The sequence below is a fragment of the Mustela lutreola genome, chromosome 10 (assembly GCF_030435805.1).
Source record: "Mustela lutreola isolate mMusLut2 chromosome 10, mMusLut2.pri, whole genome shotgun sequence".
NCBI lineage: Eukaryota > Metazoa > Chordata > Mammalia > Carnivora > Mustelidae > Mustela > Mustela lutreola.
In genome coordinates, this window is record NC_081299.1 from 101,179,730 (window position 1) to 101,193,429 (window position 13,700).

General features: G+C 41.0%; 1 protein-coding gene across 1 annotated transcript in view; it reads right to left on the reverse strand.

Annotated features, from left to right (window-relative positions):
• The window catches only part of SPAG17 (sperm associated antigen 17), a 224,885-nt gene that overhangs the window by 132,576 nt on the left and 78,609 nt on the right, over positions 1-13,700 (reverse strand). Inside the window, exons 5-10 of the mRNA XM_059137012.1 lie at positions 10,574-10,760; positions 8,826-9,020; positions 5,444-5,625; positions 1,677-1,838; positions 438-510; positions 122-234 (exon numbers count right to left, since the gene is read on the reverse strand). Coding sequence (XP_058992995.1) covers positions 122-234; positions 438-510; positions 1,677-1,838; positions 5,444-5,625; positions 8,826-9,020; positions 10,574-10,760 — 912 coding nt within the window. The remainder of the gene's footprint in view (positions 1-121; positions 235-437; positions 511-1,676; positions 1,839-5,443; positions 5,626-8,825; positions 9,021-10,573; positions 10,761-13,700) is intronic.

Sequence of the window (13,700 nt, forward strand, 5' to 3'; positions counted from 1 at the left end):
AAAATACACTCAGGGATTTTGTGTGTAGTTTAAAATAGGTAACACCAAAAGCAAAGAGAGATGAAATGACGAATTCAAGGTTACCCAGCTGGGAAAGGCACCACGGCATGTACCCACCTACCTGTTCCAGCATACAGTGCAGTATCAGGGGCACAGAGATGAATTCTTCTGGAATCTGATTCAGCAAGTCATTGTAATATCTCATGTCTACTTCAGTTGTTAAGACAAAAGTCACTGTAAAATATACAATATATCACTGCTCAGTTAAGATGTGTTCTCCATTTCTTCCACCAAAACTTTATCCACAAATTCAAAATGTCACTGTGCACTAAAAAGTGGGATGTGTAGGTAGAGGCATGTCTGAAGGCAAGTTGGAGGACAGTCAGTAGTCCTTGACGCACCAGCTCTCGGTGTTGGTCTTCGGGTTTCATACTTGCCTGATGGGGGCGCTTGTGGTTCCTCATTCTGTGCTTTCTTCTTGCCTGGGGTTGGAGCAACAGGTTGTGGTGCCTAAAAGTAGAAGAATTCAAAAGAGACGACTGAGATATTCAGCTGAGAGATGCTTTCGTCAGATGCTGGTATGACGGGGTCTGACAGGATTCTGAGATTGTATGATGTTCACATCACAAAATCATTGGCTAATATTAGGAACAAACAAAAGGGTTTTGTCTGACAAAGGGAAGAAATTAATGGGTATAGACAGTTTTTAGTTTTCCCTAACAGAGTCCATTGAGCAATTGCCAGGAAAGGGATGGGGAAATGGAGCTCTGGTCCCTGGGTGACTCAGAATCCCACCATTCCCCCTCTTCGAGTCCTTCAGTGGTTCCCCATCACTTTCCAGGTACCACCCAAACTCTTTAACGCAGCACCAAAGCACATCTGCTTCCGTTCTCCAGTGTTGTTTTTCTTCATTTTGTACTACCGCCTGGAGCACAGACTTATCCTGTAGTCCTGGCTTGTGCCCTAACACTTCTCTCCTTTGACCCCATGTCTGTGTATGTCATCTTTGCCCGTTTCTTGAGGATGTCCTTCTGACCCTTTGTCCACTAGGCATTCCTGTAGGCAGTTCACACCCAGCCTTCACCACATCATTTACCCTGCTGGGTGAGGCTCTCCTGACTCCTCCCTCTCTCCCGCTGCTCCTCTCCAGGCCAGGTTAGATGCCATGTTTTAGTGTTTCTACTGCAGCCTGAGCTGACTCTTCTCACCATGCTATGCTGAAACCACTGTTGACCTGACTGCCATCCTCTTTAAAAGTTAACCTCAATGAAGGGCACGGGGAGGGGGAGACTTGTTCATCATTGGCAGCACCTTGTGCAAGGCTAGCACATGGTAGGTGCTAAATAAACACCATGGTTAATTTATCAATAGCCCGCCCCTTGTTCCAGGTGTTATTTATTGTGTCATGGGCTGAAAGTGGCTTCCAGCATCAGCTCTCCATATGGCAAATAGTTAGGGGGCTTCATAAAGCCCCCTAAAGGACCACTTGGGTGTCTTTTAATGCTGTGACTGGTGGCCTCTCCCTGTTCCCACCCTCACCACTTAAATTCCAGCAGGAAGTATTTCCTTTCTACAAGTATTTATGTAGTTTTTTCCTTCGTGTGTTTTACAAATGTGAAAATCACTTTGTTCAGTTGGTCATGCAGCCCACTGGAGACATTGCAGAGTGTGCCTACCTCAGTAATTGATGTGGCCTCCAAGATAGGTTTCTCATTAACCACTTGTGGGATATTGATAAGCTGCATGCTTTCCAAATAGTGTTGGTGCTGCCTTTTCCAGTCCAGGGTGTCATACATCAAACAGGCAATATTTTCAAAAATATCAGTACCCAATTCCAGCTATAGGGGAGAGAATTAATAACAGTTAGTTATTAGTGTTTTGTTGCTGGAATCAGATGTATGGTTCATTTCTCTCTTAACAGATGAACCAACCAAGCGCTTCACCAAATCACGGAATCCCAGCCATGGGGAGTGAATCTTCATTTATCGAACCCTTCTTGACCATCTTGTTCACCACAATGCAGACTGCTCCCTTTGGAGGGTCCTAGGGCTGCATTATACTCTTAGAGTCTAATGAATGCTTCAACTAAGTGAAGAACACCCTGTCCACAAATTTCAGCAACATGGCCTATATTCTGATGTCTGTTTCTTTTTCTTTTTTTTTTTTTTTAAAGATTTTATTTATTTATTTGACAGACAGAGATCACAAGTAGGCAGAGAGGCAGGCAGAGAGAGAGGGAAGCAGGCTTCCTGCGGAGCAGGGAGCCCGATGCGGGGCTCGATCCCAGGACCCTGAGATCATGACCCGAGCCGAAGGCAGCGGCTTAACCCACTGAGCCACCCAGGTGCCCCTGATGTCTCAGTTTCTAAAACAACATATTAGGTAACTTCAATACCTCTTCTGTGCCATCAGAGGAAAAAAAAAAAAAAGAAATAAGTCTACTGCTTTTGTATCTAATATCCACAAGTTTTACTGTCTAGCAAGCAAGTTGTAGATCAGATATCCTTATTACCTGGGCTTTCATTTCCAGAACTGGAAAAGTACTGCTATCACTAGGTTTCTCTGCCTGAAAGCAAGGAAGGGTTAAGTAGGCTTATCTTAGATCTGTGCTACCGAGGTAAGGTAGGATTAGATAGCTTCTTGGGGGGCCAGTGAATCACAGTCTGGCAGGAGTCCAGGGAGGTGCTGAGCTCTGCCCACCTTCAAGGCACAGCTGCCAGTCTGGGCTTCACGTGCCTACCCTAGGACTGAGTATTCTTCAGTTAATCTTCAACCTGCTAGTCGTCTGCCTAATTTCCGGCACAGAAACAAGTTTTTGTTTGTATTTATAAGAAATATGGTAGGACTTCTGCTCCTTTTGATCCCTTAGCTTAACTAGTTTATTCATTTTTAAATCAAAGAGCAAATCACATGCTAAAAGCCAGAAAATTATTTCAGCAACCAATATCTTAACTTGAGATGTTGCAGATGTCTTACATGAGCAGTTAGCACTTCTTGATGGGCATTTATTTGATGTAAAGCTTTCGTTACCTTGGTTCAGCAGAAATATAGCCTGCTTGTCTGCAGACAAAGGTACTAATGCTTTCCTTCTTCCAGAGAGTAAGAGGACTCCTTGGCTGGCTTCTGCTTTGGATATGAGGCCATTACCAACTTCGAAGTACAGCTGAGTGTGTGACATCATGTATCCACACCACATATTTAGTCTATTTCTATGAAAAGTAGATTTATTACTTTTATGTTTCTCAGGTGATCTAAACTTCAAGGTGAACTTTGTTCCTCAATATGAAATCCAATGGCCTTTCTTTGCAAACCCAACTCCATGACTGAACTGTTTGCAAGGCTCTCTTTCCCTGTCGTTCTCAATTCTGGGTGGTTCATCCACAATGCATACCTTAGAGAGGCATGCTTAGGCTCTAAAAAAAAATTACTGCAATTGGACCCAGACCACAGCTCTAGCATGAAGAAGATATTCGATAAATACTTGCAAATTGATTGATAGAAGATCAGTGTGTCCAGTTGGGCAGCACAGCTATAAATGGCTCCCCAGATGACTGAATGTTTTCATTCCTGCCTGTTACTTTTATGGCCCAACTAGATGCCCTTGATGGTAACTTTTTAGTTTGGAGGTCAGGAATGTTCTATACCGTACCTAGTATTTCAACTGAGATGACAAAATTTTTTCAACATAAAATTTTCTGAACTTTAATTGCCATTTAAATTCTTCTACTCTATATTTTAAAAAAGTAAAATAGTCAATACACTTTCTTTTAAAAAGGAGTGATTAAAATCTTTCAAAGAACACAAAATTGTGGGTTCTGGAGGAGGAAGCAGGGTGCTGGGAATGGTGCTGGGTCTTTTGAAGCTGTGATCTGTGCCTTGGTGTTATGACATCTATGTACTGGAGGTGCAATGGAATGTACTGTACCTTGGGCCCACCACATTTCAGCTCTTGTCAGTCCATGCCTTGCAGGGAGGTGGTGGGGAGAGCAGTAAATAAAATACAAAGAAGAGAGCCCTAGCTAGTGCAAGAGAAAAAGATACATGGCCTGACAGTGCCTTCCAAGACTCTTTATTTCTTCCTCTAAATGATGGCTCAGGAATTATATGGCTGCCATCTCTTATGCTCTATTGAACCCAAAAAGGACAAAAGGTAGTGCCTTCTTTACTGAACTCAGGCTTAGGAGGCAGAAGAGTGAAAGACAAAGCAGGGAAGATGAAGATATCCAGATGAAAGGGTGGAAAGAGGCCAAGCCAAGGGAGTTTGGAGTAACCAGTTTTGCTTAGAACAAGCTCTGCCTTGGACCACGGCTTCATGTTTGGTTTCTTTTCCACGTATAGGTCAAGGCCAGTATTTATTCTTACTATTGGCAAGGCATCAGGCTTCAGTGTTCTGTTTCTACATAGTGACATCTAATGCTTTATGTTGACAGTCTTAATAACTCGAAGTGATCTGTATATTGTTACTTATTCAAATCCGGCCCATCCTTCAAAGTTCAAATCTGGGTCTCCCTCTCCTCAGAGTTTTCCTTACTTCGCCATGTGCACATCCACCTCAAGGTCATCCAGTCAGGGGCTCTGGTCATGAGAAATGTTCATGCTCTCACTCCGGGGCCTCTGGTTGTTGGAACAGGGGGCGTCAAGCAGAAAGAGACCTGAGAAGTTCTGTGTAACAGGGAATGCCTGGATATCTACCATAACACCCATGAGGAACTGCCACTCAACCTTCTTTTTAAAAACACCCTCATGTATCAAACATTTGCTATTACTTTGTGATGCGTCCCATTTCTTCTTTTTCTGAATTAGTAGGAAATTTAGAGTGTGTTTCACATAACTGAGCACATAGGTGTATGGCACCTTCCACATCGCTTCTCTGTTTCATGGTTTTAGTCATGTCTCTCTGTAAGATCCACAGTAGCAGAGATCAGTAAATGTTCTCAGAAAATGCCTGTTAATTGTTGGGGTGGGGCCAAGTCATCCTATTAGATAGACCTTGTCGACCAAATACATTAACAATGCAATTTTAGCAATAAAATTAAGGACCCAGAAAAACAATATTTTGAACTGATATATTAAACAGAGAAAGACAATGTAATTGGAAAAACTGTAAAATTTATGTTTTCATAATTAACAATATATTAAGACTACTGCCAAGAATATGAAGTATGAATCAAAGCCACATGCACCAAATAAAAGAATTACCATCCTTTGTTTCCATCTCCACCTCATTTTTCGCCGTTAGTTCTTACATTAAAAGCTAAAGAACCAGGCTATAACCATCACTGGGCATTCAGTGTTATCACTGTCTTGAAGAAAAGGAGTCTAGCACAAAGCTATGTATATAGTCAGTGCTTAATGAATGTCTGTGGGAAGAATGAAGATGATAAATGATAAATGGACCACACTACCACAAGTCCCAACCACTCTCACAAGACCATGTACTAACCATCATCTCGTTGTCTGCCCAGTCAGAAGGAAAGTTATCTGCCTTGACCATGTATTCAAGACGAGCAACATCACAGAGATTTGTTTCAGGTTTCTCATTATTCAGGATTGGTTCCAGGTACTTCCAGAAAATTTCAAGTTCTTTTATGGCCTTCTCTTTCTTCAGTTTCTCAGCCTCTATGTCTAATTATAACATGTTAATAAAACATAATGAGAATGTTGAATTCTTCCCACTGTAAGTGGACATGGTGAGGTATAGGCATTGTAAGATACCTGTGTAGTACCAGAAAAGGCAAGTAAAGAAACATAATTTTGAGAAGGTTTGAACTTGGGTTATACAATTATGAGACTGGAGGATTTTTCTTCCAGAATTGATTATCAAACATGAGCTTATTTCACGCCTTCCTTTTACACTTGAAGACCAGAAACGTTATGATAAGGTCACACACTTGCAGAGCTTAACGTGTCTGATATTTCCATCATCTTTTGATGGCATCTATGTGGGAGCAGTTCTTCTGCCAGACAGCTTTTTGGCCATCTCAGTGTGTTTGCTTCATAACTGGTTAGAAATGCTGTTGATCCAGTTCTCCTTCCCCCATGGCGAGAAATAGACCGGATCAATGACTGATGCTTTAGTCAACCTTGGGTCACATTTGGATAGCTACAGACTTCTCTGGACATTTGTGCTCTGAATAAAATCATGACAGTTCCCCATAAATGTACACATGAAATTTTGCCTAAGATATTAGTGTTTATTATGTCTATAACAAAATGGGTTGGTTCTACTACTAACACCTCAGGATTCTATTACAAAGTCTATTTTTCTGTGCTTTTATTTCTATATATTAAATATTTCTTTTGATGTTCTTTTCCAGTTTTATTGAGAATTAACCAACAAACATTACTGTATAAGTTTAAGGCATATAGCATGATGGTTTGATTCACATATATTGTGAAACGATTATCATAATAGGTTCAGCAAAAACCCACATTTCATATAGATAGAATGAAAAGAAAGAAAAAAAAAGAAATTTCTCTTTGTGATAAAAACTCTTAGGAATTACCTTCTTAACAACTTCCTTATATATCATACAGCAGTGTTAACCATAGTCATCATGTTGTACATTACATCCCTAGTAATTATTTATATTATAACTAGAAATTTGTATTTTTTGACTACCTCCCTCCAATTTTCTCTTCCCTCACCCTCTACCTCTGATAACCACATGTCTGAGCTTTTTTCCTCTGAGTTTGGCGTTTTTTTGTTTTTGAAAATTTTTAATTAACATATAATGTATTATTAGCCCCAGCGGTACAGGTCTGTGAATGGCCAGGTTTACACACTTCACAGCACTCACCATAGCACACAGTTTCCCCAATGTCCATAACCCCACCACCGTCTCCCTCCCCCTCTCCCCCAGCAACCCTCAGTTTGTTTTGTGAGACTAAGAGTCTCTTAGGGTTTGTCTCCCTCCCAATCCCATCTTTTCATTTATCCTTTTGCTACCCCCCAAAACCCCCATGGTGCCTCTCAACTTCCTCATATCAGGGAGATCGTATGACAATTATCTTTCTCTGATTGACTTATTTCGCTTAATAATAGCGAAATAAGCATAATACCCTCTAGTTCCATCCAGTCGTTGTCCCAAATGGCAAGGTTTCTACAGAGAGGGTATGCACTTTTTTACAGAGAGGCTATGCACTTACGGAACATTTTCTCACTGGCTTCAACAGTAAGATATTTAATGTTACAGCTATCCTTTGAGATAGTCGGGAGCAGCTGGGTCTGGATCTCGACTGTTTTTACTTACTAACTGCCTCTAGGCTGAGAGTCCTTTTGGTAAAATGGAAGAAACAGATCTTCCTTGACTTAAGAGTGGGGATAGAGTTATCCCAATAAATGCATTGTGAATGGAACTTTTGAAAGTGACATAATACACCTAACCTAGCCTACCTTAAACATGCTCAGAAGACTTACCTTAGCCTGCAGTTGGGCAGAATCATCTAACACAAAGCCCGTTTTATAATAAAGGGTTGCCTATCTCCTGTAGTTTTCAAACACTGTACTAAAAGTGAACAACACAGTGGCTGTAGGGGTACAGAATGTGCTGGTGTATTGGTAGTTTTCCCTCGGGATCACGTGGATGGCTGGGAGCTGCCACCAGCCAGAACTGCAGGTGAGCAGGTTATTAGTCTGAGGAAAAAAGCAAAATTCAAACTTCGAAGTATTGTTTTTACTGAACGTGTATTTGTTTCACACCAAAGTCGGAGAGCTAAGTCCAACCATCATGAGTTGGGGACCGTCTGTAATAAAACACACTTCCGGGGGTAGTAGTGGAGACTACATAAACTGATGCACTTAGAGCCCTTAGCACTAAGCCTAGTCCAAGGCATCTGCCCAGTAAATGGTAGTTTTTACTGTCATGAGTGGGAGTAATTTCTAACTTGGAAGAGCAAATTTTTTTTAAAAGATTTTCTTTGAGAGAGAGGGGGCAAGAGATAGAGCATGAGTAGGGGAAGGAGCAGAAGGAGAAGCAGACTCCTGGCTGAGCCGAGAACCCGAGTGGGCTCGATCCCAGAACCCTGGGATCATGACCTGAGCCAAAGGCTGGTGCTTAACCGACTGAGCTACCCAGGTACCCCCAGGAACAGCAAGTTCTTAAAAGGCAGTGTTTTAGACATTGGCATGTGGTTGTGTAGATTACAAAACACTGTGCAAATGACATTAATAAGTAACAATGAAAGGAACAGCATACAGCAGAAAATCTTGGACTTGCAGGTCACACAGGCTTACACCGAATCCTTGTTGTGTCACCTAAAGTATACAGTAACTTTTAGTTCCCCTCCACAGTGGCATTCTAGCATAACTCCCTTAGATGAAGCCCTGAATGGTTGAATCGTAGCGTGGATGGGGCTTCACCCCACAACGTCCTAGTGTAAAGCTCATAAGATAGAATGCCCTCTCTGATTTATCACAAGAAGCCAGAAGCCGAGCAGAGCAAGAATCCAAGGCTATGACCTCCCTTGGTCCATGTGGTGACTTCTGGAAGAACACATTATCTACAGTTGATCTATCCAGCCTACACATTAGGTAAAAGCTATTGGTTAAATGTTCCTGAGAAAGGTAGTCAGATAACCAAGTCTTGTGACTCACAGTCCGTGTTCTCTGGGGCTACACAGGGATATAAACAGAGTATGATTTTAATTTGCAGAATTTACAGCACCTGGCTAGCACCAGCAGAATAAAGAGCAAATCAAAGTCTTAAAAGGATTTAATAACGAAGGTATTGTAGGACTCTTTTTTGGACAGAAAATTCTATTTGTACTTTACAGACAGTGGAGAATACTGAAGGATTCAGTGAGTTGTGTAGCAGACTGCATACCTTCTGGCTGAAGAAGAACTTCCTGCTGCTGGCTAAGTGCTGCCAGGTGTGTCTGCAGAGGTTCATAATTCTCTGAAGATATTTTAATCACGCTGCTTATGGGAACGCCAAGCTCAGTCATAATCGCGAATAGCTGAGGATTGTTGAAGCCCACAACTATAATGTAATGCTGGGCACCATCATCTGGCTCATCGTCTGTTCAAAATGCCATAAAGGAGAGCGGTCGTCATTTTAAAAGAGAACAGGTTGCACTCAACCAGTTCGATGGCTACATACATTATGCATGCGTTTATAATGCCTCTGGCTCACCAGACACAGTCCAGTTGGCTGCAGTGCAGGTCTGTGGGCTGTTTTCCATTACTAGCCTTCCAGTAAGAAGGCTGTGCCCATTTTACAAAATATTAAATCACTTTTGTAAATGAGATAGTCATGATAGAAGGACAAACATACATGGGGCCCGCACTCATGGAAAATGTGTACTTGGGTTTTTGTAAAAAGAAAAAGGCTTTGGAGATATATATATATATATATTTTTTTTGGTTCAGTCTCTTTTGAGTCACATATGGCTTTACTCCCGAATTACGAGTAGCTGCAGCTTTTTGCGGTATTTTATAAGTAGAGGTGTTTACAGGAGAGGGAAGTATCAAGTATGGACGTGCCCCCTACCAGAGTATTCTGTGTATTTACGTCAAGAGGTGTGAATGCTGAGTGTGGGTTACAGAGCAGTGATACGGTTCTTGCATTAAAATTTTTAAGATATATATTGTGTACTTTCCTAACATTTTTTCCCCCTCTGCTTAGCCCTGGCTACAGTTTTTACTAATGTTAAAACAGGACTTTCTCCTAGACTCTGAGATTCCGAGAGGTAAAAATAATTGTACTTTCATAGTCATGCTGGGTAATACGTGAAAACATTAAATTCCATAATAGCCCATTAAGATGAATTTACAAATAAGGCAATATGCACAAACTTTTCATTTTTAAGTGATAATTTTTCTTCTATCCCTAAACAAATCTGTGTTGATATTGGGAATGTTGATATTGGAAACCATAATATCATGGCTTCTAAGTCTTGTGGCTTTAGAGTGGAGCTACGGCAGGGGAGTTCAAGCGATGAGAGGTGTGAAGGCCTGCCATCTCATTTAAGTGGGATCCAAATAATAATAGGAAGCTCCATTTGGGTTCAAGGGTAGGTGGCAATGAATTACTCACAGGTGGTACAGGTCAAACTAGTTTTATATCACTAATCAAAAATGAAAGGAAACTCCAGTTGCTCTAAGAGAAGCTAATAGTGGGAGAAGTTGAGGTCAGGTCAGGAAGCGGTGTGCCCTGTGTGAGTCCCACATTAACTGGTCTCATTTTATCACCACTGTATTTCACTCATTACAATAACCATTTTCTAGTTGGCCTCATAATTATGCCTGACTTTTTTAAATGTCCTGAACAAGGTGGTAAGATGCCTGGTGGCACAGTCAGCTCTTGATTTTTTACTTCATTTGCATTATTTAAACATCCCCACAGCAAGACACAAGCTAAATGTGTATTTACTGAAAACATAAAGGAACTGCAAAAAGTAATATTTTCCTATTAGGATATCATGAGTGATACGTGATTTCTGGTTTTAGAAAGAGCGAAAGGGAAAAGCCTGGGAAAGAGTAAGCATCATTATTGGAATGTTTTCTCAAGTTACTTCGTAGATTGGAAAGCAGGAAGTGAAAGGTGACCGACAGGAGGAGCATGTCACTGACCGATGTAGTGTTTAGTGTCATCGTCTTCTCCCCTCCGTTTTAACTGCGTGGTCTTTTTCACTGTTGTGTTTGCCTCAGGCTGATCTTTTCCCTTTCCTTTGGCAACCTTCACGCCTGAGGTCTTCTTCTCCTTGGGAGGTTTTGCTTTCCCTTTATCCTTTTCTATCTTGACTCTATCTTCTATTACCTGGAAAGAAAGAATAATTTTTCTCCAAATCATATGGTGAGCAAACAATAGCTTTTCTACTGTCGGCAAATTAATTATTTCATTCAATTGCTTGTTTACTCATTTATTTTGAGGGTAGTCATTCTTCAAGCCAGGATAGTGGAGATCCCAGGTTGGGCCTGACTTGTCATATGGCACATCTACACATGAGGACTGTGGGGTACATGATAGGAGACTTTTTACACAAGCGGCTTTCTAGAAGAAAATTCATCCAAAGGGAGAGTCAAGCCTAGGCCTATAAATTACCTCAACTGGGGGGAGCAGGGTGAGTGGGAGATTCTGAGTACCTCGTGATGGCAGGAACTTGGGTTTAGCTTGCAGCCTAACCCTGAGGAGTCTCGTATGAGTCTAAGAGAGAGGTTGGTTTTTCCATTAAAAACAAAACAAAGGTTAAAAAAAAAAAAATGGTGCAGACACTCTTGAAAACAGTATGGAGGTTCTTCAAAAAGTTAAAAATAGAGCTACCCCAAAACCCAGCAATTACACTAGGAAGTATTTACCCAAAGGATACAAACATAGTGATTCAAAGGGGCACAAGCACCCCAGCATTTATAGCAGCAGTGTCCACAATAGCCAAACTATGCAAAGATAGAAAAATCCCAGATGTTCATCAACAGATGAATGGATAAAGAAGAGGACACACACACACACACACACTTAATTAATAATATGTGTGTGTGTGTGTGTGTGTAGCCCTCTCTCTATAGATATACCTCTCTTTATATATACATATATATATATATATGAATATTACTCATCCATCAAAGGAATGAAATCTTGCCATTTGCAATGACATGGATGGAACTAGACTGTATTATGCTAAACAAAATAAGTCATTCAAAGAAAGACAAATACCATATGATTTTACTCATATATGGAATTAAAAAAAAACAAATCAGATAAACATGGGGAAGGGAAGGAAAAATAAAATAAGATGAAAATTGAGAGACAGGCAATCATTAGAGATGTTGAACTCTAGGAAACGAATTGAGGGTTGCTAGAAGGGAGGTGGATGGGAGGAAGGGGTAATTGGGTGATGGACACTAAGGAGGGCACTTGATGTAACGAGCACTGGGTGTTAGCATGCAACTGAAGAATCACTAAATTCTACTTCCGAAACCAATGTAAAAGTTAAAAAACCCAGAAAGAATAGTTTTCTCTAAAATCTTCTTGATAAAATTTTTCAAAGTTTAAGTATTATATTAACAAGTTTTAAAGGTTAATAGATTTTTGGGGGGAACCTAGCACCAACAAATTATTTTTATTACAATGCTAGTTAAAAATGTATAGACAAAATCAATGATGGCTCTTTGATACATTCAAAGATGGGATCAACATAAAACATCAGTGGCCAGAGCAAACTCTTTACACATTGTTCTGGAGCATATTTGGACTGCCACATAACATGTAAAGACACAATTTTCCCATCATTTTTTTTTTCACACTATTGCTGAAAGCTTTGTGCATTATTTCATAGTGTAATTACACTTTCAATGCATTTGTTTAGAAATACAAATGGGTTGTGTTCATTAAAATTCTCTGTCACTACTGGATCATAAGGTGGCCATACAGAAGATTTGGAATATGCTGATATTATTTGCTTTTTCCATACTCTACACAATTGGAACAACAAAATTAAAAATATATTGTAGTAACATCTGGGCTCTGTGTTTTCCAGAGATCAAGAAATCAAATTTGAAAAATTACATTATAATACATTAAAGACAAGAGTAGAAGATATGTTGCTTTGACACCAAGCTAACAGAATGAAGCACAGAAGAGGAGAGAGACAATCCTCTACTCCATGTATCTTCTGGATGTTGAGGGCTCCAGAAAGAGTTTGGCTTTGGCTTTGCCACCTACAAGTGTCAGAGGTAACTATGGATTATCCACGAGGGCCTAGCGCCTGGGGTGGGGAAACTCTGTCTCCACTGCCCCAGCGGAAAGCATCAGGGGAAGGCTGCCGATGTCATTACTAGCCTTGGGTGGAGGCAGCAAGGAGTGCACAAAGTAAGGTGCAAAGGTTGGATAAGCCCCAGATTTCTTTCTGCACCAGACATGAACTCATGCATAAACTACAGCTGGGCTTATCCCCTTGAGCTCCTAGCCTACTGGGGAAGAAAGAGGCAAAAAGCACATCCCAAACAAGCAAAAATACATGACTTTTATGAAGGCTAAAACCCAATGAGAGGCACACAACTGAGGAAACCTCTCTAATAATTTAGTGATAGAGGGCTTCTCTGAGGAGGTGACATTTGAGTGAAGACCTGGAAGATGAAGAATCATCCATGGGAGAAGCAAGGAAAAGACAAAGTGTGGCACAAAGGCCCTGAGTCATAAAGGAGAGAGAGGTCTGTTCAAGAGTGAGGATAGCAGAAGAGTGGGCAAAGAAAGAGTAGACCAAGCTTAGGTGGGGGAGGCAAGACATGACCCACATCTTGGGAGATGGCTTCAAGGGGACTAAAGCCCTTAAGGAGGTAAGTTGGGCACAGATCTAGAGAATGTGTCCATTTCCTTTGCTAGGAGGAAAGGCCATTTCTCAGTTTAGTAAGAGGAGCAAGAGGAGGGGGGTGTCTGGGTGTGGGTTTAAAAAAGAGAGAGGTCTTCCTGGTGGTAAGGGAATGTTTCAATTTTTTTTTCAAGTGAAGGATTGAGGCACAGTTATTGGCCAAGGACAGGCAGGTACGAGGTAAGAGGTTTTGAACAGGGATGGTGATGGGAGTCATGTCAGAAAGTGGGAGTGCAAGCTTAGTGAAAAAATATGGTAGAACTCTCTGCCAGTGTCGAGAGCTTACTGGAAATTTTGAGATTGTTAATTTAAAATGAAACCAGAGTACAAATCAATGCCCCTGAGTCCAGTTAGCTCGGAGGCATTGGCAAGACTCACACAGGCGCTCAGGC